The 21,691-nt window shown below is 50.4% G+C and overlaps 1 protein-coding gene across 1 annotated transcript; it reads right to left on the bottom strand.

Moving 5' to 3' along the window:
- Nucleotides 1-2,127: 2,127 nt before the first annotated feature.
- C22H11orf96 (chromosome 22 C11orf96 homolog) lies at nt 2,128-2,887 on the bottom strand. The gene has a single exon (XM_038764476.1). It carries the CDS (start codon nt 2,607-2,609, stop codon nt 2,181-2,183), a length of 429 nt encoding a protein of 142 aa, XP_038620404.1. The 5' UTR covers nt 2,610-2,887; the 3' UTR covers nt 2,128-2,180.
- Nucleotides 2,888-21,691: the final 18,804 nt, after the last annotated feature.

Here is a 21,691-nt window from a genome sequence, read left to right as displayed (position 1 = left end):
CCCCCCACCCCCAGCAAGGCTCTCTAGGAGTATCACCTGGCTTTCCCTCTCAGGTGACCTCTGGAAAGGACCTGAGTAGAGTCATCATCAATCGTATTTATTGAGCACTTACTATGAGCAGAGCACTGTACTCCCAGCAGGAACACTCCCTGAAGCAGTGTGGCTAGGGGAAACAGCACCAGCTTGGGAGTCAGAGGATGTGTGTTCTAATTCCGGCCCCGTCGCTAGTCTGCTGTGTGACCTTGGGCAAGCCACTTCACTTACCTCATCTGGAAAATGGGGATTAAGATCATGAGCCTCACGTGGGACAACCTGATTACCTGGTATCTACTCCAGTACTTAGAACGGTGCTTGGCACATAGTAAAAGCTTAACAAATACCACAATTATTATTATTATCACCAGATCCCGGGCAGACCCCCTAGCCCCGTCAGGCTCGGATCCTGGAGGCTCGGCCCAGACTCCTGAGCTTCCTTCAGCAGACCAGATCTACCCTCCATAGGCACGGGACTTTGATATAGGGCCAGCCCCTGACCCAAAGGGCTCGGGAGGAAGGGAGAGATAAGAGACGGACACGACAGGGTTAGGGGGGGCTGGGGCGGGGAGGGAGCATTGAGTGGAAAGGCGGTATCAGGGGATCTGGCCTCATTGTGCTAATTGAATCTTGCCAGGACTATTGCCATCCAGCAAGCAACAAGCGCGACCCATTTCTCCCATCCCCCGACCCCTCGCTGGCCCAGCCCAGCCTAGGTCGGGGGAGGGCTCCCGGCTGGCCAGAAAGAACCAGAAGACTCTCCGAGACAGGCTGTGCAAATATATTGTGTTTATTTCTCGGTTCTGGAAATATCACAGACACGTTCAGGTAGAAAGATCTTAAATAAATGCAGTCGATCGTTGAAATGCAAAAATAAATAAGAGTCCAACCACTCCTGGCGTCTAAAAATCGCTCGTCCCTGGGCACCGCTAGAAAAGTCAGAAATGTTCTCTTGTTTAGGCGAGGGCGGGGAGGCGGTGGAGGCGTCGAAGTTGCAGACTGTTTGGGAGGGGGGGGACGGGCACCGGGCGGCTTTCGTCGAAGACCGCCCCCCACCCCTCCCCTCCTCGGCCTTGCCATCCAGGGGGTCAGCCATCCCCGCGTCATCTATCCCAGGGTCAGCCATCCGGAGGTCATCTATCCCGGGGTCAGCCATCCCCGCGTCACCTATCAGAAGCAGCGTGGCTCAGTGGAAAGAGCAGGGGCTTTGGAGTCAGAGGTCATGGGTTCAAACCCCGGCTCCGCCAATTGTCAGCTGTGTGACTTTGGGCAAGTCATTTAACTTCTCTGTGCCTCAGTTCCCTCCTCTGTAAAATGGGGGATTAAGACTGTGAGGCCTCCGAGGGACAACCTGATCACCTTGTAACCTCCCCAGCGCTTAGGACAGTGCTTTGCACCTAGTAAGCGCTTAATAAATGCCATTATTATTATTATCCATCCCAGGGTCAGCCATCTGGAGGTCATCTATCCCGAGGTTAGCCAACCCAGAATCGTCTATCCCCACGGTCAGCCATCCGGAGGTCATCTATCCTGCGGTCAGCCATCCCTGCATCCTCCATCCCAGGGTCGGCCATCCGGGGGTCATCTAACCCGGGGGTCAGCCACCCCCGCGTCCTCCATCCAAGGGTCAGCCAACCGGGGGTCATCTAACCCGGGGGTCAGCCATCCCCACGTCCTCCATCCCAGGGTCAGCCATCCGGGGGTCATCTAACCCGGGGGTCAGCCATCCCCACGTCCTCTCTATCCCAGGGTCAGCCATCCGGGGGTGGAGGGGGTGTCAGGTACCCGGGGGAGGCAGGTATCCCCACATCATCTATCAAGCGCTTTGTACAGTGCTCTGCACACAGTAAGCGCTCAATAAATACGATTGAATGAATCCCAGGGTCGGCCTTCCGGAGGTCATCTATCCCGAGGTCACAGCCATCCCCAGGGTCATCCATCCCTGCATCCCTGCATCCATCCATCCATCCCTCTCCTCGGGTCCCAGATGGGGTGCGCTGGGCCTGGTGCCCGGGGGCTCCGTCCGGACCGCTCCTTTCCCCGGGGGGCATCGGGGGGAGCTGCGGGCATCCCGGAGGGAGCGGGGGGGGGGGGGATCGTCCTTGGGGGGTCCGCGGGAGGGGGGTGGGGGGTCGGGTCCCCGTCCCTCACAGGGCCGAGTCCGAGTCGCTGGAGTCGAGGCTGTTGCCGATCTTGCAGGCGGCCAGCCGGGGGTCGCGGGGGTCCCGCTGCAGGCTGAGGTTCTGGGTGCTCCGCCGCAGGCACTCGAGCGACTGCAGGAAGGACTTCTTGGCTTTCTCCTCCTCCAGGGCCGACACGCCCTCCTCCTCCACCAGCTCCTGGATCTCGTCGAAGGTGACGGGCTGCGTCTTGAAGCGGGCCGGCCGGGCCCTGCGCAGCTTGGCCCGGGCCCGGGCCGTCCGGGCGGGCCGCGACGCCGGCCGGACCTCCTCCAGCGGGGACCCCGGGGACCCCGGGTGGGGCATCACCGCCTGGTAGCTGGAGCAGACGCCCAGCGGCTCGGACGGCTTGGCCGCCACCGCCGCCGCCGGGGGCCCGGGCATGGGCGTGGGCATCGCGGCGGGGCCCGGGGAGCCCGGCCCGCTCACCCCCCGCTCCGCCCCGGCCCGAGCTGCAGCCAGAGGGGCAAGGGGCGAGGCCTCCCGGACGGAGGGATGCCCGCTGCCTGGGTGGGATGCCCGGCCGGACCCCCGGACTCCCCCACGGGACCCGAACTGCAGCCTCTCCCTCGAGGACCGGCACAGAAAGGAGCCGGAATCCGGTGCCCCGCTCCCGCTCCTCCTTCTGCTGCTGCTTGGCGTCTCCCAGCTGGTTCCTGGCGTTATATAGCCCCCTCCTGCCCACACAGGAGCATGCTCAGATGACAACAAATTCCATTTAAAGAATCCGAACCCGGCTCCCTTCCGCCTGACGTCCCCCAGTCATTTTATTAAAATAACACCACCATCCCCCTCCCCTTCTCCCCCATCCCGACTCCTTCCCTCCCCTCCTCGCCCAGAGAGAGAGAGAGGGAGAAAGAGCGACTCCAGGAGGGAGGGAAAGCCCCCCGAATACCACCTGGGGGGCCTGGTGCCCTCCCCTCGCCTGGCAAGGACAGTGCCCTCCGGGGAGGGATGGGGGAGCGGTGAAGACGTTCGTTTGGGTCCCCGGGTTTCTGGGCCCGGCCTGCCAATCGAGCCTTTGACATTCTCTGGCAGCCTCAGCTCAAGGACCTTCTTGACTGTGAGCCCACTGCTGGGTAGGGACCGTCTCTACATGTTGCCAAATTGTACTTCCCAAGCGCTTAGTACAGTGCTCCGCACACAGTAAGCGCTCAATAAATACGACTGAATGACCACAGCCTCCCTGTCTCCCTTCCATACTCTCCTAGTGTCCGAAGCCCACCTCTCCAGAGGCGGTGATGAAACAGGCTTCCTCCTTACTCTCCTTCACGCTCGTCTCCCACAACCACTAAGTCGATCGTAATAATAATCATGGCATTTGTTAAGCGCTCACTATGTGCCTAGCACTGTTGTAAGCGTATTTATTGAGCGCTTATCTGTGTGCAGGGCAATCGTATTTACTGAGCTCTTACCACGTGCGGAACACTCTACTAGATGCTTCGGAGAATACAACAGAGTTGGTAGACCGTTCCCTGCCCACAGTGAGCATATAGTCTAGAGCACTTATGTATATATAATAAATAATGATAATAGTATTTGTTAAGCACTTACTATGTGCCAAGCACTGTTCTAAGCGTTGGTGTAGATACAAGGTGATCTGGTTGTCCCACGTGGGGCTCACAGTCTTAATCCCTATTTGACAGGTGAGGGAAATGAGGCCCAGAGAAGTTGTGACCTGCCCAAAGTCACACAGCTGCCAAGTGGCGGAGCGGATTAGAACCCCCGACCTCTGACTCCCAGCCCGTGCTCTTTCCACTAAGCCACGCTGTTTCTCATAACAAGCCACGCTGCTTCTCATATCTGAAGTGTATTTATAAGCAGCGTGGCTCAGTGGAAAGAGCATGGGCTTTAGAGTCAGAAGTCATGAGTTCAAATCCCAGCTCTGCCAATTGTCAGCTGTGTGACTTTGGGCAAGTCACTTAACCTCTCTGGTCCTCAGTTCCCTCATCTGTAAATTGGGGATTAAGACTGTGAACCCCCTGTGGGACAACCTGATCACCTTGTAACCTCCCCAGCACTGAGAATAGGGCTTTGCACATAGTAAGCGCTTAATAAATGCCATTATTATTATTATTATTATTATTATTATTATTATTATTATGATGTTGATGTCTGTAGCCCCCTCTAGACTGTAATAATACTTGTGGTATTTGTTAAGTGCTTAACTGAGTGCCAGGCACTGAACTAAGTGCTGGGGTGGATACAAGGAAATTGGGCTGGACACAGTCCTTGTCCAGCATGGGGTCACTGAAAGCCTGTTATAGGCAGGGGATGTTTTTTTTTTTTACCAACTCTGTTATACTAAACTCTCCCAAGAGCTTAGAACAGTGCACCGTACACAGTAGGTGCTCAATAAATACGATTGATTGATTGACTTGTTCCTCTTTCTGGGCACTTCCTCGTCTTCTTCCCTCCTAACTCCTTTCTCTCACTTCCTCCCCCCTCTACTTCCTTTCACCCCATCTCCAGGCCCATCATCTGTTTCTTCCTCCATTCCTCTGTCTCTCTCTCTCTCTCTCTCTCTCTCTCTCTGGGCTTCCAGACCTAAGAAGGTATTCTGACATTACCTCAGTAGTTGAGAAGGAAAGGACTGCTATAAAATAGCCCTTTTAGGAAACCCAGTCAGGCCCTTGCCCAAACGACCAGAGCACTTTCACTTGGGCTCACTGTTGTATTTGAGAATTGTGTTTGCCTGTTTCACCCATGGACTGTAAGATCCTAGAAGGCAGGGACTGAGTCTTGCTCTTTTTTCCTTTCTAATCCCCAAAGTCCCCCTCATCCTTGCTAGATAACATCGAGCGACACAGCAGCAGCCCAGCCCTTCCTGAAATCACTAACAATAATAATCATGATGATGGTATTTGTTAAGCGCTTACTATGTGCCGAGCTCTGTTCTAAGCACTGGGATAGATACAAGGTAATCAGGTTGCCCCACATAGGGCTCACAGTCTTAATCCCCATTTGACAGGTGAGGGAAATGAGACACAGAGAAGTTAAGTGACCTGCCCAAAGTCACACAGCAGACAAGTGGCAGAGCTGGGATTAGAACCCATGACCTCTGACTCCCAAGCCCGGGCTCTTTCCACTGAGCTACTCTGCTTCTAAGGGGAGTTGTGATGCCTGGGACCCAGTGCTGGGGCGGAGGGGTGTCTTTCGCGAACCCTGCCCCCAACCCGCTGGGCTGGGCCTGTGTCACCTCCTTTTCTGTCTTAGGGTTAACAGGGCTCTAAATACAGACCTCCCCTCCCTCCCACCCCACTGGCCCCCATCACACTGGGAGGAACTTGATGCCTTGGCACTGAGCCTGCAGAGTGGGGCTGAGGTGCAGGTCATGAAGAGGAGGGATGGCTGGATGGGCAGAGTGCTGTCTGATTGTCACCACTTTCCCTGCCCCACAGAGGAGGAGTCTCCCCCATCTGTCCTCCCTTCCCCCCTGCACACTTGCTTGCACACGCGTGCGCACACACACCCAGGGGGGCAGACGCAGGCAGGTATCGGTTTCATAGCCCTGGCCTCCATTTAGAAAATGATGTCACTGCCCCCTACTCAATCACCCACATCCTGAGCATTGACCTGATACCCTGCTCAGCAGAAAAGAATCGTAGAATCCAGGGAAGAGGTACAGGCTGGAGAAACCCAGCTCAGATTAATAAGAGCAATGGCTACGTTCAAGCACAGAGTCCCTCACACTCTCAGAGATCCTCTAATCTTACCGGGTGTAGGGGTAGACAGGAACGGTCATCCTCTGAGCAGAGGTTCCTGTCTGGACACGCTGGTTGGCCGGTCCCTCACGTCACAAGGCAGAACTGAGATTGGGTCAAGGCATTCCTTAACCCTCCTCACTCCCGCTGCAGGGTTATCTAGCAGAACTTCCCTGGGGTTCAGGCTCCAGCCGGGGCCTCAGTTGAAACGGCTGGATGCAGGAAATCAGTCAGGTTTTCAGGCTGGGACTACATGGGTGAGGTGGATAAGAGGCATCAGCCAAGTGAATTGGTTGCGGGAGACAGTGAGGGAGGGGTCTATCCATTTGGGGTCAAGAACTGTGGCACCTTTTTTAAAAATTAGTATTGCTGTCCGGGTATCAGGGCACGTTAGTACAATCACTCATCCTATTCCGACTGGATTACTGCATCAGCATCCTTTCTGACTTCCCAAACTCCTGTCTCTTCCCACTTCAATCTATACTTCACTCTGCTGCCCGGATTATCTTTCTACAGAAACGTTCTGGACACATCACACACACACACACACATACCCGGCCCCACCTCCCCAAAATCTCCAGTGGTTGCCTATCATCCTTCTCACAGACTTCTAGACTGTGAGCCCATTGTTGGGTAGGGACCGTCTCTATATGTTGCCAACTTGTACTTGTACTTTCCAAGCGCTTAGTACAGTGCTCTGCACACAGTAAGTGCTCAATAAATACGACTGAATGAATCATCCTGTCATCCTCCGTATCCGGCAAAAACTCATCACTATTGACTTCTAGACTGTGAGCCCGTTGTTGGGTAGGGATTGTCTCTGTTGTCGAATTGTACTTTCCAAGCGCTTAGTACAGTGCTCTGCACACAGTAAGTGCTCAATAAATATGACTGGATTAATTAATTCGAAGCTCTCCATCACCTTGCCCCCTCCCACCTCACCTCCCTTCTCTCCTTCAGCATCTCAGCCCACACACTCTGCTCCTCTGGTGCTAACCTGCTCACTGTGCCTCGTTTTTATCTGTCCCGCCGTCGACCCCTGATCCACATCCTACCTCTGGCCTGGAACACCCCCCACTCCTCAAATCTGCCAATCACACTTCCCCACTTCAAAGCCTCCTCCAAGAGGCCTTCCCAGACTAAGCCCCCTTTTCCTCAGCTCCCCCTCCCCTCCTCATCACCCCGACTCACTTCCTTTTCTCTACCCCCTCCTCTCCGCCCCACAGCCCTTGTGAATATAGATACGTACATATCTATAATTCTATTTATGTTAATGGCTGTTAACTTGTTTCGATGTGTATTTATCTATAATTCTATTTATTTATATTGATGCTACTTATGCCCGTTTACTTGTTTTGATGTCTGTCTCCCCCTCTTCTAGACTGTAAGCCCGTTGTGGGCAGGGATTATCTCTCTTTATTGCTGAATTATACTTTCCAAGTGCTTAGTACAGTGCTCTGCACACAGTAAGCGCTCAATAAATACGATTGAATTGAACCGAATCAGAGTTGGCCCTGCAGGAGAAAAGTATGATGAAGGGGAGGAAAGTTAATGGGATCTTGAATCTGAAGCGAGAGGAAGGAAGCAAACTCACAACTTTGAACCAGAGAACCAAAGGGATCTTGAGGACCCACTCCAGGGTTTTTATCATGGTTACAGGAAGTTCTTCCTCTTGCTGCAGTTCAAGACCATTTCCCTTCATTGATTCTCTGTGGACTTGGAACCCACTATTTCCTCCTTAAAAGCCCTTATATGCATTAAAAAAAGTTGTCACCTCTTTAGTCTTTTCTGCCCTAAGGAATGCCCTCCCTCCCCACATCTGCCAAACTAGCTCTCTTCCTCCCTTCAAAGCCCTATGGAGAGCTCACCTCCTCCCAGAAGCCTTCCCAGACTGACCCCCCTCCTTTTCCTCTCCTCCTCCTCCCCTCCCCATCGCCCATCTCATCCTTCCCGTCTCACAAGCCCGCAAACTTGGTGTCATCCTCGACTCCGCTCTCTCGTTCACCCCTCACATCCAACCCGTCACCAAAACCTGCCAGTCTCACCTCCGCAACATCGCCAAGATCCGCCCTTTCCTCTCCATCCAAACTGCTACCTTCCTGGTTCAGTCTCTCATCCTATCCCTACTGGATTACTGCAGCAGCCTCCTCTCTGATCTCCCATCCTCCTGTCTCTCCCCACTTCAGTCTATACTTTACGCCACTGCCTGGATCATCTTTGTGCAGAAACACTCTGGACATGTTACTCCCCTCCTCAAAAATCTCCAGTGGCTACCAGCCAACCTACACATCAGGAATCTCCAGTGGCTACCAGCCAACCTACACATCAGGCAAAAACTCCTCACTCTCAGCTTCCAGGCTCTCCATCACACTCCTACCTCACCTCCCTTCTTTCCTTCTACAGCCCAGCCCGCACCCTCCGCTCCTCTGCCACTAACCTCCTCACTGCGCCTCGTTCTCACCTGTCCCACTGTCGACCCCCGGCCCACGTCCTCTCCCTGGCCTGGAATGCCCTCCCTCCGCACATCCACCAAGCTAGCTCTCTTCCTCCCTTCAAAGCCCTACTGAGAGCTCACCTCCTCCAGGAGGCCTTCCCAGACTGAGCCCCCTCCTTCCTCTCCCTCTCCTCCCCCTCCCCATCCCCCCGCCCTACCTCCTTCCCCTCCCAACAGCACCTGTATATATGTTTGTACAGATTTATTACTCTATTTTACTTGTACTTATTTGCTTTTTTTTATTTTATTAATAAGTTTTGTTTTGTTGTCTGTCTCCCCCTTCCAGACCGTGAGCCCGTTGTTGGGTGGGGACCATCTCTATATGTTGCCAACTTGTACTTCCCAAGCTCTTAGTACAGTGCTTTGCACACAGTAAATGCTCAATAAATACGATTGAATGAATGAATGAATCCCGACTGGATTACTGCATCAGCCTCCTCTCTGATCTCCCATCCTCCTGTCTCTCCCCACTTCAGTCTATACTTTACGCTGCTGCCCGGATCATCTTTGTGCAGAAACGCTCTGGGCATGTTACTCCCCTCCTCAAAAATCTCCAATGGCTGCCAGTCAACCTACACATCAAGCTAAAACTCCTCACTCTCGGTTTCAAGGCTGTCCATCACCTCGCCCCCTCCTACCTCACCTCCCTTCTCTCCTTCTACAGCCCAGCCCGCACCCTCCGCTCCTCTGCCGCCAATCTCCTCACTGTACCTCGTTCTAGCCCATCCCACCGTGGACCCCCCGGCCCATGTCCTTCCCCTGGCCTGGAATGCCCTCCCTCTGCACATCCACCAAGCCAGCTCTCTTCCTCCCTTCAAAGCCCTACTGAGAGCTCACCTCCTCCAGGAGGCCTTCCCAGACTGAGCCCCCTTTTCCTCTCCTCCTCCCCATCACCCCCGCCCTACCTCCTTCCCCTCCCCACAGCACCTGTGTATGTTTGTACAGATTTATTACTCGATTTTACTTGTACATTTTTACTATTCTATTTACTTTGTTAATGATGTGCATCTAGCTTTATTTCTGTTTATTGTGATGACTTGACAGCTGTCCACATGTTTTGTTTTGTTGTCTGTCTCCCCCTTCTAGACTGTGAGCCCATTGTTGGGTAGGGATCGTCTGTATATGTTGCCAACTTGTACTTCCCAAGCGCTTAGTACAGTGCTCTACACACAGTAAGTGCTCAATAAATATGATTGAATGAATGAATGAATCGCCCCCCCACCCTACCCCCGAACCTCTCCCCAAAGCCTTTGTGTATATTTGTACATATTTATTACTCTATTGTTTTTATTAATGATGGGTATATAGCTGTAATTCTATTTATTCTGATGGTATTGACACCTGTCAGTGCTTTGCACATAGTAAGTGCTTAACAAATGCCATCATTATTATTACTTGTTCTGTTTTGTTGTCCGTCTCCCTCTTCTAGACCGTGAGCCTGTTGTTGGGTAGGGACCGTCTCTATGTGTTGCCGATTTGCACTTCCCAAGCGCTTAGTACAGTGCTCTGCACACAGTAAGCACTCAGTAAATACGATTGATTGAATGAATGAACCCCAATTCCTCATCAACCCCGTTTCTGGTCTTCTGGAGAAAGAAAAGGTCTGTGTCTGATTGGAGGGGCCGAACGGGAGCAGGTGAGCCAGGCAACTGGAGAGCAGCCCTGGATGGGTGGCCCAAGTGCTGCAGGCACCTTGACCCAGGGGTGCTCGGGTTACAAAAAGCAACCATCACACCCTTTAGCAGGCCTGTGAACGAAGATGACATCACCCTGCCAAGTTTTGCTTCCAAAGTAGCTCAGAGCCCGTCATACATAGCCAACTAGTTCACCCTCTCAACTCCTCCTGTGAGTGGAGAGCTGATACATGTGGGAAAACGAGGGCCAACTTCAAGTTTCTTCCTTGCTGGATACCTAGCAAGAAGATCCCTGGAAGCAGAGCGGCCACCAATCCATCAGTCAATGGTATTTGTAGAACAGCTAGGGTAGAGCAGCTAAGTTGGAATGGGACAACAGAGTTAGAGGCCATCCATCCCTTGCCTTCAAGTCACCAGGGGCTGAGGCTCAGGGCTGCTAGAAACCAGGGTTTTGGCGGCCAGTGACAGGTTCCTGCCACAAAAACTTGCCCAAAGTGTCCCCACTCTAAGGAATCCTGGCAAATCTTCCCTAACAGTACAGACAGGAGGATTCAATGCCAAGGCTAAGGCAATGGATGGCCTGAATAGTAAGAGAAACCCACTCCTCTGCATGGGTGGGGTTGCTTTTATTTTGCTCAACTCAGTTGGTCGGCTCTTAAGTTTGAAGAGGGAGAGAAAAAGGGAGAGAGGGAGAGTGTGAGAGTGTATGTGTGTGTGTATGAGTGTTTAGGCTAGGTGGGTGGGGAAACACTGAAGCCTCATTAGCCCCAGGCCAGAGACTTTCTGAGATCCTTCTTTGAAACCTGTAGTGAAAACCACCAGCCCACATCCAACCCAAGCCTGCCTCTCCTGTCTTCCCCCGCAGCCCCTTCCCGGGACCTCCAAATAACTCCTACAAGTTCAGCACAGACCAATTGCTTCTGCCTCGCTCGTATTTAGCACTTAGTCCATTACAATTATGAACACAAAAGGGTGGCGATAATTTCGCCGGAGAGTTGCCATGGCAATTGTCAGCAAGCTCCACGAAGGTGAGTGTGCGTGTGTAACACAAGTGGGTGAAAAGCAGCAGTGACAGAGTCCCAAGTTAGGGTCTTCAAGCCCCAACTACAGGTCTCTCTCGACGAGTGGCTCCCACACACTCCTTCTTAGGGTCAGAGCGCTGCATTAATCCATGATCCATCACCACACATTCCACCATGGGCTGCCGCTGCGGAAATGACAGGGACCGCCAAGCCGGATGGAGCTGACTGCGGATGCCCCGCGAGGCCCAGTTTAGGGCTGGGGGAGAAGCCAGGTGCTTTCCCACCCGTGACTCACAGTAAGGGATCGAAGCAGGCCAGCTCGGGATGGGGCTGTGAAATGAAACAATTCATTTCAGTAATGAGTTTACACATAACCAGGTTACCATGCCAGGAATCCAGTTATAGCGATGGATGACTAACGGTGCTCGAGAGCAGGCTCTCTGGCCGAGGAGTTTCCATAGGGGCCTCCAGACTTCTCTCCCAGGGAATTGAGGGTGTTCAGATCTCAAAGCTCCAAGACCCTCCTTAACTGTGGTATTTGATAAGCACTACTATATGTCAAGCACTGTTCTAAGAGCTGGGGTAGATACAAGGTTATAGTTCGGACACAGTCCCTGTCCCACTTGGGACTCACAGTCTAGGTAGAAGGATGTAGGATTTAATCCCCCATTCTTTCAGATGAGGAAACTGAGGCCCAGAGAAGTTAAGTGACTTGTCTAAGTTTGCACAGCAGGCAAGTGAAGGAGCCAGAATTAGAACCTAGGTCCTCTGACTCCCTCTTTCCGTTAGACCATGCTGCTTCCATACCCAAATACCTCCTGAAGGTTCCTTTTATTATTTGAGTACAGAAAGAATGAAACTTGAAAGACTAGGGACAGTGAACGCCTTGTGGGCAGGGAACACATCTACTAACTCGGTTGTATTGTACTCTCCCAATCAATCAATCAATCAATCGTATTTATTGAGCGCTTACTGTGTGCAGAGCACTGTACTAAGCGCTACAGTGCTCTGCACATAGTAAACATTTAATAGATACTGTTAATTGATTCATTGATTTTGTCAGCCTCCTTTTTCAATGCTAGGTCATACCAACTGTTGACAAATCACAGCAAAGTACCAAAGATGTGGCCAGAAAGAAAGTGGAGAAAATTGGCCAGGTTTACCAGTGAAGAATCACACCTCGCTAAAGTATCTTAGCAAATAACTGCTAGCTTGCCTGCCTCAGGCTAATAATGATTATGTCAGGCTAGCAGTAAAAAAGATGTTTTTCATTCACTTTACTGCCTATAAAATTGTCAGTTTAAAAAACATCTCACCCAGATTAACAATTTTTTGTCGGGCAAGTAGTACAGCAATCTTATTTTATTCTTTCAGCTCCTCTAGGGAGAGGATAAAAATATAAAAATCCGCGGACTGGTAGCTGATTGTACTTCACAGCGAGGTTGCTGCAACCCGGCTCTGAAACCCGGGATTGCCTGGAGTGGACTCTTTCACTGGCTTTCTGTCTGGGCCTGGGGGAATCATACAGCAAGACTCCGCGTACCCGTGGAGCCAAGGCAGCCCCACACCAATTCGGGACATTCCTCAGCTGCCTCTGTCATAGGCAGACATCTCATCTCTTCACTCAGGCCAGAGGTCCTCCTGGAAACAGTGCCGCTTGCTGCTTCCATTTCCTCTCCTGCCCCTGGGAGCTGCAGGGACCCAGGTCTTTCCCCGAATCGGGGGTAATTATCCTCAGTTCACCCCCTGTGGCTGCTCTTCGATTTCATCTGTTTCCCAGAGAAGTTATTTCCAAACCTCTTGGCACCTCCCTAACCGTCTTTCTAGTTTCTGGATGGGCTTTCCCTGGCTCTGCAATCCCATCCCTTCTTGACCTGTCCTGGGAGACTATGAGAATATTTTTTAAGCACTTAATAAAGTAATCAGCAAACCGTAACTGATCTCCAAGCTGAAGTAGCTCTGAGAGCCCCAAGAAGAGCCCCAGCTCCGTCTAGCACGGATATCATTATCGGCCCCAAGCACTCAGCTGGCAGCACACTCTCGGGTGAGGGTTTCTGTACCTTAGCCAAATGGGTTATAAGTAGGACCGCAACCACGATATCACAGACGTTATGGACGGTAAAGACCCATTAGGTTCTATTTAGTCCAGCTTCCCAGAGGCCCAGGGAGGAATTATTCCCGACAGCACAGGCTCTAGGGAAATGTTTGCTAAAATGGAGCGGGGCGGGGGGAGAAGCGGACGGACCAGGAGTTCATCATGAGGGCAGGCAAGGTTTCGCAGGGCCGAGATTTACCCAGGGTGAGGACCTGGGGTTGGGGGATGGGTAGAAAGGAGGAAGAGCTAGAACAAATTAGAAAGACTATATTCAGGGGTTGATGGTTTTTGGGTTTGTTTGCTTTTTTGTGATGGGAGAGGCAAAGACCAAGGTAAAAAATCCAATCCAGCAAACAGCACCAGGAGCTCACAGGGGTGCCTGGTGCCACCCTGGAAGTTTTCCTAGTGACTGGGAGGGATAGTAGGAATTTGGGAATAAAAAATGGAAGTGAATCAGAGGTCAGGGAGGTAAAAGAAAATGACTGTTTCCAGCTTGCCCCGTCCCACTTCGAAGTTACTCAACCCAAAAAACTTCCACCCTATCCCTAGGAATACCAGGGCCTCTGGACTCAGTTTTATTCTCTTGGCTCACCCTGCTTCCTAATAGGAGCGGAGTGGCCTAGTGAAATGAGCATGGGCCTAAGGAGTCAGAGGAACTGGGTTCTAATCCAGACTCATTCATTCTATCGTATTTATTGAGTGCTTACTGTGTGCAGAGCACTGTACTAAGCGCTTGGGAAGTACAAGTCGGCAACATATAGAGATGGTCCCTACCCAACAACGGGCTCACAGTCTAGACTCCATTACTTTAGCTGCTGTGTGACCCTGGGCAAGTCACTTTACTTCTCTGTGACACAATTTCCTCACCTGTAAAATGAGGGTTCAATACTTAGACTGTGAAACCCATGCGGTACAGGGATTGTGTCTGACCTGCTTACCTTGCATCCACCCCAGTGCTTAAAACTGTGCTTGGCACAAAGTAAGTGCTTAATCACTGTGGGCAGGGAATGTGACTCTTTATAGTTGTATAGTCCTCTCCCATGTCTTAGTATGGTGATAGCCCACAAATATATCTCCAGACTGTAAACTCATTGTGGTCAGGGAGTTTGTCTACCAACTGTGTTATATTGAATTCTCTCAAGGGCTTAGTACTCTGCATAAAGTATGTGCTCAACAAATGCGATTGATTGAAGAAAAACATAATTTGAAACCAAACTATGTTTAGGTTGTTTTTGAACCCTAAATTTGTTTTGTAAGAACAGAAGCCCTTTAGATTCTAAACTCTCTGAGGGCAGAAACTCTGCCTTCTTATTTCCTACAGAGTATCTAGCACTGGTGGGGATTTATGATGGGACCATCCACCAACTTAGCTAATGAGACTGTAACTATCCTTTTGGAGTAATTTGAGATGAGCTGCTGAAGTCTTAACAGCTCTTCTGAAGTTAATGACACAATTCCAGGCAAAGTGTCATCACCTTATAAAAATCTTTATGAAATATTTTCAGAAAGCTTGTCCAGGAAGAACCGGTGTCCTTTAGCCCAGAGAACACAGCCAGAGAGAATCGGACAAAAAACTGGGGAGCATTACAGTGACTCAAATACTAAAGAAGTTTAGGAAACTCCTTCAAATTAATGATTTTGTTAGACCCCCCAACCCCGCCTTAAGAAAGCCCTTTAAACCAGAAATCTAGCAGACCCCTTCCCCTCCATAATGAAACAGACTGTGCAGTCAGAGCTAAAGAGCAGTTCTAAAATCAGCAGCCAGGAGCTGGATGATGGCAGTTTGAGATTCTGCAGAAAAGCAGCATGGCCCAGTGGAAAGAGCATGCGCCTTGGGAGTCAGAGGATTTGGGTTCTAATCTTGACTCTGCCGCTTGCCTGCTGTGTGATCTTAGGCAAGTCACTTAACTTCCCGGGGGCCTCAGTTTCCTCATCAGCAAAATGAGGATTCAGTACCTGTTCTCCCTTCTACTTAGACTGTGAGCCCCATGTGGGACAGGGGTTGTGTTCAACCTGATTATCTTATATCTACCTCAGTGCTAGGTACATAAAAGGTGCTTAGTACATACCAGAACTACTATAAACTCACTCGTGTGTTCCTGCCAGAGGAACACCTTGGAATAATAAAGGTGTATTAGATCAATTTGTAAAACATCAGTGGTTCATCATTTTGATTAGGGCAGAATTTGGGTTGGGTCTCTAAGAACCTGGAAAAAACAGCCAAAGGAAAAGTCTAGGAAACAAACCCATGGTAACCATGGAAAAGGAGAAACGGGTGTGCTCTGGGCAACAGGACAGACAGAAGAAAATATACCCAGATCTGCACCATGGCTTAGTGGGTAAAGCAAGGGCCTGGGAGTTGGAAGGACCAGGGTTCTAATCCCAGCTCTCCCATTTCTCTGCTGTGTGACCATGGGCAAGTCGCTTAACTTTTCTGGGCCTCAGTTACCTCATTTGTAAAATGGGGATGAAGCTTGTGAACCCCAGGTGGGCCAGGGACTGTGTCCAACCTTATTAACTTGTATCTACTCCAGTACTTAGAACAGCCCATGAGAAATAGTAAGTAATAATAATAATAATGATGGCATTTATTATGCGCTTACTATGAGCAAAGCACTGTTCTAAGCACAAGGTGATCAGGTTGTCCCATGGGGGGGCTCACAGTCTTAATCCCCATTTTACAGATGAGGGAACTGAGGCACAGAGAAGTTAAGTGACTTGCCCAAAGTCACACAGCTGACAATTGGCAGAGTTGGGATTTGAACCCATGACCTCTGACTCCAAAGTCCATGCTCTTTCCACTAAGCCATGCTGCTTCTCTGTTAAGTGCTTAACAGGTCCCATAATTATTAATTTTATTATTATTATTATTATTAGCAGGTGTTCAATCGATACTCTGATCGACAAAGGCAGAGGTGAACATCAGGAAGTATGGTGGCGCCAGTGCAAATTGACTGATTGAATTAAAAGAAAAATATTTACAAAGCCACACCGAAGCCTTGGTACTGAAGGGTAGTCAATATTTGTTTTGATTCTGTGGGCCTAAAAATGGCCTAGGCATGGTCTTCCAGGAACCAGCCTCCTGGGACGAGAAAAAAATAAAAAGGGGAAATATGAAACGATATCCTGCTGCGGCCTTGTCTTGGCTTGTTCTTCCCATCTGGGCTTATCGGATGAGTGAATTAAAGGGAAGAGTCGGTGAGATAGGGATGGGAAATCAAGCATCAGGACACCAATTACCTCGGGCGCACATTTGGCTTAGTTTTGTGGAAGTGTTTGTAGACGTCAGCACTCTGGGGGTGCTTTTCCATCTGGGCGGGCTCTCTAGCTCAGACGGCAAGCGCCTTCCCGAGGGAGCGCTAAGTGCAGCTGGATCGTAATAATGAGATGGAACTGACAGTTGGGCACTTTCCAGTCTTGCCGTCTCTCCCAAACTGCACTCAGGACCACTCTCTGCCAATCCCTGCCCCTGCCTGCAGCTGAACCTGCTGAAAAGCCACCTGCGAATGGGATGGGGTTTGGTTCCGGCACCCGAGCCTTCTGATACAGTGCAGAAGCCACGGTCCGGAGGGGTTTTTCCCGAGCAGTGGATACGGACCTCTGCGAAATGTTCCAGCCCCATTAACCCCCTGCCAGATGATGGCTGGCTCTCCGACCCTTTTCTCTGACAGGTTTGAGAACGCTGTGCTGACAGGCAGACGTTCACTAATCCCCCGATGGCAGGTGACGTGGGAGCGTGCCAGAGGGCACCTCGGGCAAGCTACATCTGATCCAATGCCCAAGCCCACTAGGGTGGAAACTATAACATGGTGTCCCCTAAAACAGCTGGTGGGAACCTGGATTTCAACTGAAGCTCAATCAATGGTACTTAGCGCTTACTGTGTGCAGAACACTGAACTAGACTGTAAGCTCATTGTGGGCAGAGAATGCGTCTACCAACTCTTTTATAGTCTCCCAAGTGCTTAGTGCAGCGCTCTGCACACAGTAAGCATTCTATCAATACCACTGAGTGATTCATTGATTGAACTAAGTGAGCTCATTGTGGGCGGGGAATATGTCTGTTTATTGTTGTACTGTACTCTCATTCATTCATTCAATCGTATTTATTGAGCGCTTACTGTGTGCAGAGCACTGTACTAAGCACTTGGGAAGGACAAGTTGGCAACATATAGAGACGGTCCCTTACCCAACAATGGGCTCACAGTCTAGACAGTCCCAAGAGCTTAGTACAGAGCTCTGCACACAGTAAGCACTCGGTAAATGCAACTGACTGATGGTGCTTATGCCCTCTGACAGCCTCATTTGAGGCAGCAACCAACACCATCCCTCCACTACTGAGCTGCTTATGGGAGCCCTCCCTGGCTCTCGCAGCTGAGCTGAGGTTGGCAGCAGTCTGGGGCAAGCACAGCTCTTACAGGTATCGCAAGATGTCTGAGAGTTGTATTTTCCTGGAGCTGCACCTAAAGGTAAGTCATCATGGTGACAACTCCAGCCACAGCTATTTCTCCAGGTCTCAGTTCTCCTGGTCTCCCTCTTACTTAGACTGTGAGTCCCATGCGGGACGGGGACTGGGCCCAACCTAATTCACTTGTGACTACCCCAGCACTTTGAACAGTATTTGACATGGAGTAAGCGCTTAACAAATACCATTTTTTAAAAAAGAATCCAGAGGACTTCCCAGATGGCACCTGCTTCATCTTCTTCACCACTTTATTAATAATAATAATAATAATTGTGGTATTTGTTAAGTGCGTACTATGTGTCAGGCACTATTAAGCGCTGGGGTGGATACAAGTAAATTGAGTTACAGTCCAAGTCCCACATGGGGCTCAGTCTCAATCTCCATTTTAAAGATGAGGTAACTGAGGCCCAGAGGAGTGAAGTGACTTGCCCAAAGTCATACAGCAGACAAATGGCAGAGCCGGAATTAGAACCCATGACCTTCTGACTCCCACTATGCACTTTTTTCTGTGAAGACACAGAATTCCTATTTTACAGAGTTTTAATGGGAAAAACTAAGACTAGAATCCAAGTCTCTTGTGCCTTAACCAGTGCTCTCCACTAGGCTCTACTGCCTTTTTTCAATCAATGGTATTTATTTTTTAAAACGTTTTTTGCCAAGCACTTACTATGTGTCAAGCTGTGTTCTAAGTACTGAGGTAAACGCAAGTTCATCAGGTGGATAACAGTCACTGCTGCAAGTGGGACTCACAGTCGAAGAGGAAGGAGAACAGGCACTGAATCTCCATTTTACAATTGAGGAAACTGAGGTACAAAGAGATTAAATGACTTGCCTATGGTCACACAGCCGGTAAGTGGCAGAACCTGGATTAAAACCCAAGTCGCTTGACTCCCAAACCCATGATTTTATCTACTGGGCCACTTACTGCGTGCAGAGCACCGTACTAAGCCCTTGGGGGAGTATAATATAATGAAGTTCATTCATTCATTCAATCGTATTTATTGAGCTCCCTTGGAAAGTATAATTCGGCAACAGATAGAGACAATCGCTACCCAACAATGGGCTCACAGTCTAGAATTGGTAGACATGATCTCAGGAGCTTAGAGTCTAATGGATGAACTTACAGTTCACTGGCTGTGGGCATCCCCCCGTGGCAACAATGGCCTCCGACCCTACGAGACAGTTCATCGTTAAGCTCCTGGAGAAGGGAGACATCCAGAGCGAGCCTTGCAGCGATATTACGGCAGGGACGTCGGAACGGGAAACTCCAATTGCAATCGTCCCAAAATAAATGATGACCGACCATTCCCCTGTGATACTGCCTGATGATGATGTCGATGGAATCCACTGTCTGCCAGGCAGCTGCTATGGCATGGGGATGACCCTCCGAAGTCACTGAGATCAGTTTGACTCAAATGACTCAGAGATTAAAAAGCCTACTTGACAGCTAAAACATTACCACACCTCGCGGACCTTGCACCATCTCAGAGACAAAAGTGAAGTTGCAGAAACCGGTACTGAGCCACATAAATCGAGTTAAGAAACAGGTGCGACTCGGGGTAGGATGCCAAAAAAAAATATTCAAAGCTGTGCAGGTTGCCACAGAATCAAGAACATTTACACATCAATAAAAACATCATAGGGCTCTGTTCTTGCCATCACGGCACCTCTGAGGGATGAAGATGGCTTCAGCCCCATCATGAACAAACAGGGAATCCCAGAAAAATGGCAATGACGTGTTAATATTCACTTCAACATACCTCCTACTACTGAGGATGAAGCCCTTCAAAATGTATTAAAGCTTCCAGCTTGTAAAGACATGGCATCTTTTCCAATTATTGAGGCGATCACTGCAGAGATGAGAGCCGTGAAAAATAGCCCAACACAAATTGCAATAGCTGCTGAGACCTGCCAGCACGGAGGCCTTAGCCTGCTTTAGACACTTACATATGCTCTTCTTCAACATTGGGAACACCGAAAAGATGACACATGGCCTCAAAAGTGTCACCGCCCAGCGCCAGCATCAGACGTAAATGGAGGAGAGGGGCAGGTAGAGAGAGTAGCAGTTTGCTACATGACCTACCAATTGGGGCCCCTACTTGGACACCTCAAGATGGCACCTAGACGAGACCTCATCAGATAGCCAACTGCACAACAAGGGCCTGGGAGTTGGAGCAGGCGGGTTCTAATCCCAGTTTTGCCACGTCTGCTGTGTGACCTTGGTCAAGTCACTTCACTTCTCTGTGCCTGTTACCTCATCTGTAAAATAGAGATCAAGACTGTGAACTCCATGTGGGACAGGGACTGTGTCCAACCTGATTGCCTTGTGTCTACCCCAGCGCTTAGAACAGTGCTTGGCACCTAGTAAGCGCTTAACCGATACCACAATTGTTACATATAGAGTTCCCACAGCCCCGCTCCTTCTGTGACACAGGTGGCACCCATCTTTAGTTTTCTCTATTTCAGGATTCTCTGCTTCCCCTACTTCCCTTAACAACCACCACCAGCTGCCTGAAATAACAGAATATTCTAAATAGGGTGGGCATGTTTCTTATTTAAATGCTGGGGGACGAGGAAGCAGCAAGAAGCTGTGAGCAGCTGAACGTTGGTTGCTCCCGGCCCCAGGGTGGTCGGGAGCTACTTGATTTGGGGAGGTGGGGCAGTGGGGGTAGCTAAGCTCTCCAGTCTTGTCCGTGGATGCTGCGAGGGCTCCTCAACTGCCTTGCCACTGCAGCTTTTTGGCTGCTGCCTCCCCCAAGGCCAAGCCCCCTCTAATATATGAGGCTGCATTCCCCACCAGCCCTGACCCTCTGGGGGCCGCCCCTGCCTTAGACTGCTTTTGGCCATGGGGGATTTAGTTTTTGTCATTTTTTAAAATGAAAGGAAGACAAATAGGAGGTTTCTCACAGCTGCTTTCCAGCTTCCCCAGTTCTGAGCTGAAAGAGAGATGACATGGACACTCCCAAGGAGCTGGGACAGAACCACTTCAGTTTGTGCCACTTTTTCTGCTTTGAGGGGAGGACAAAGGCCTTTCCCACTCCGGAATGCTGGCTGACGAGTCCGGTGATGGACCAGCCTCTGGTCTAGCGGTGAAATGAATGCTAAGAATAATGATTACTATTATGGTATTTAAGTGCTTACTATGTGCCAGGCACTGTACTAAGCACTGGGGGGTGGGGGAAATACAGCAAATTGGCTTGGACATGGTCCCTGTCCCACATGGGGTTCACAGTTATAATCCCCATTTTACAGATGAGGGAACTGAGGCACAGAGAAGGGAAGTGACTCACCCGAGATCACACAGAGGACCAGTGGCAGAGCCAGAATTAGAGCTGAGATCCTTCTGACTCCTAGGCCCATTCATTCATTCATTCAATCGTATTTATTGAGCACTTACTGTGTGCAGAGCACTGTACTAAGCACTTGGGAAGTACAAGTTGGCAACATGTAGAGACGGTCCCTACCCATCAGCGGGTTCACAGTCTAGAAGGGGAAGACAGACAACAAAACATATTAACAAAATAAAATAAATAGAATTAATATGTACAAGTAAAATAGAGTAATAAATATGTACAAACATATATACATATATATAGGTGCTGTGGGGAGGGGAAGGAGGTAAGGCGGAGGGGGAAAGGAAGGAGGGGGCTCAGTTTGGGAAGTCATCAGCTCTTCCTTGGCCAGCAGCGGCTTCTAACATGGGCATCTGCCCTTGGGCCCGTGACACTGGTGGTTCGAAGGGCAGGATGGAGCTGAGGCAGGGGCAGCAGAAGGAGGCCACCCCTTCAGAAGAAGAGAACTGGCAGAACTGGGGTTTGGGTTGCCATGCTCTAGCCATTAGGCCAGGTTCTCTAAGGGCTTGTGTACCTCCCTTCAAACACACGGTTTGGCAGCAGCAGGTCTCCACAAGCAGCCAGGAGAAGCTCGGCTCCAGCTGCCCAGATTGGGGTCCCCCTTGTCCCTTCCTCGTGGGTCAATTCCAGGTTCACTCACACCTGCTCGGGAAGCACGAACCCACCAGAGATTCTGAGAGAGCCTCAGCTGCAGCTACCCAGTGGACAGTTCTC

Source organism: Tachyglossus aculeatus, chromosome 22 (assembly GCF_015852505.1).
Source record: "Tachyglossus aculeatus isolate mTacAcu1 chromosome 22, mTacAcu1.pri, whole genome shotgun sequence".
NCBI classification, from domain to species: Eukaryota; Metazoa; Chordata; class Mammalia; order Monotremata; family Tachyglossidae; genus Tachyglossus; species Tachyglossus aculeatus.
The sequence above is the reverse complement of the archived record's forward strand: the minus strand, read 5'-3'. Positions and strand labels throughout refer to the sequence as shown.

Excerpts from the sequence above, each read along its gene's own strand:
- C22H11orf96 (XM_038764476.1), bottom strand. The coding sequence starts at position 2,609 with ATGCCCACGCCCATGCCCGGGCCCCCGGCGGCGGCGGTGGCGGCCAAG.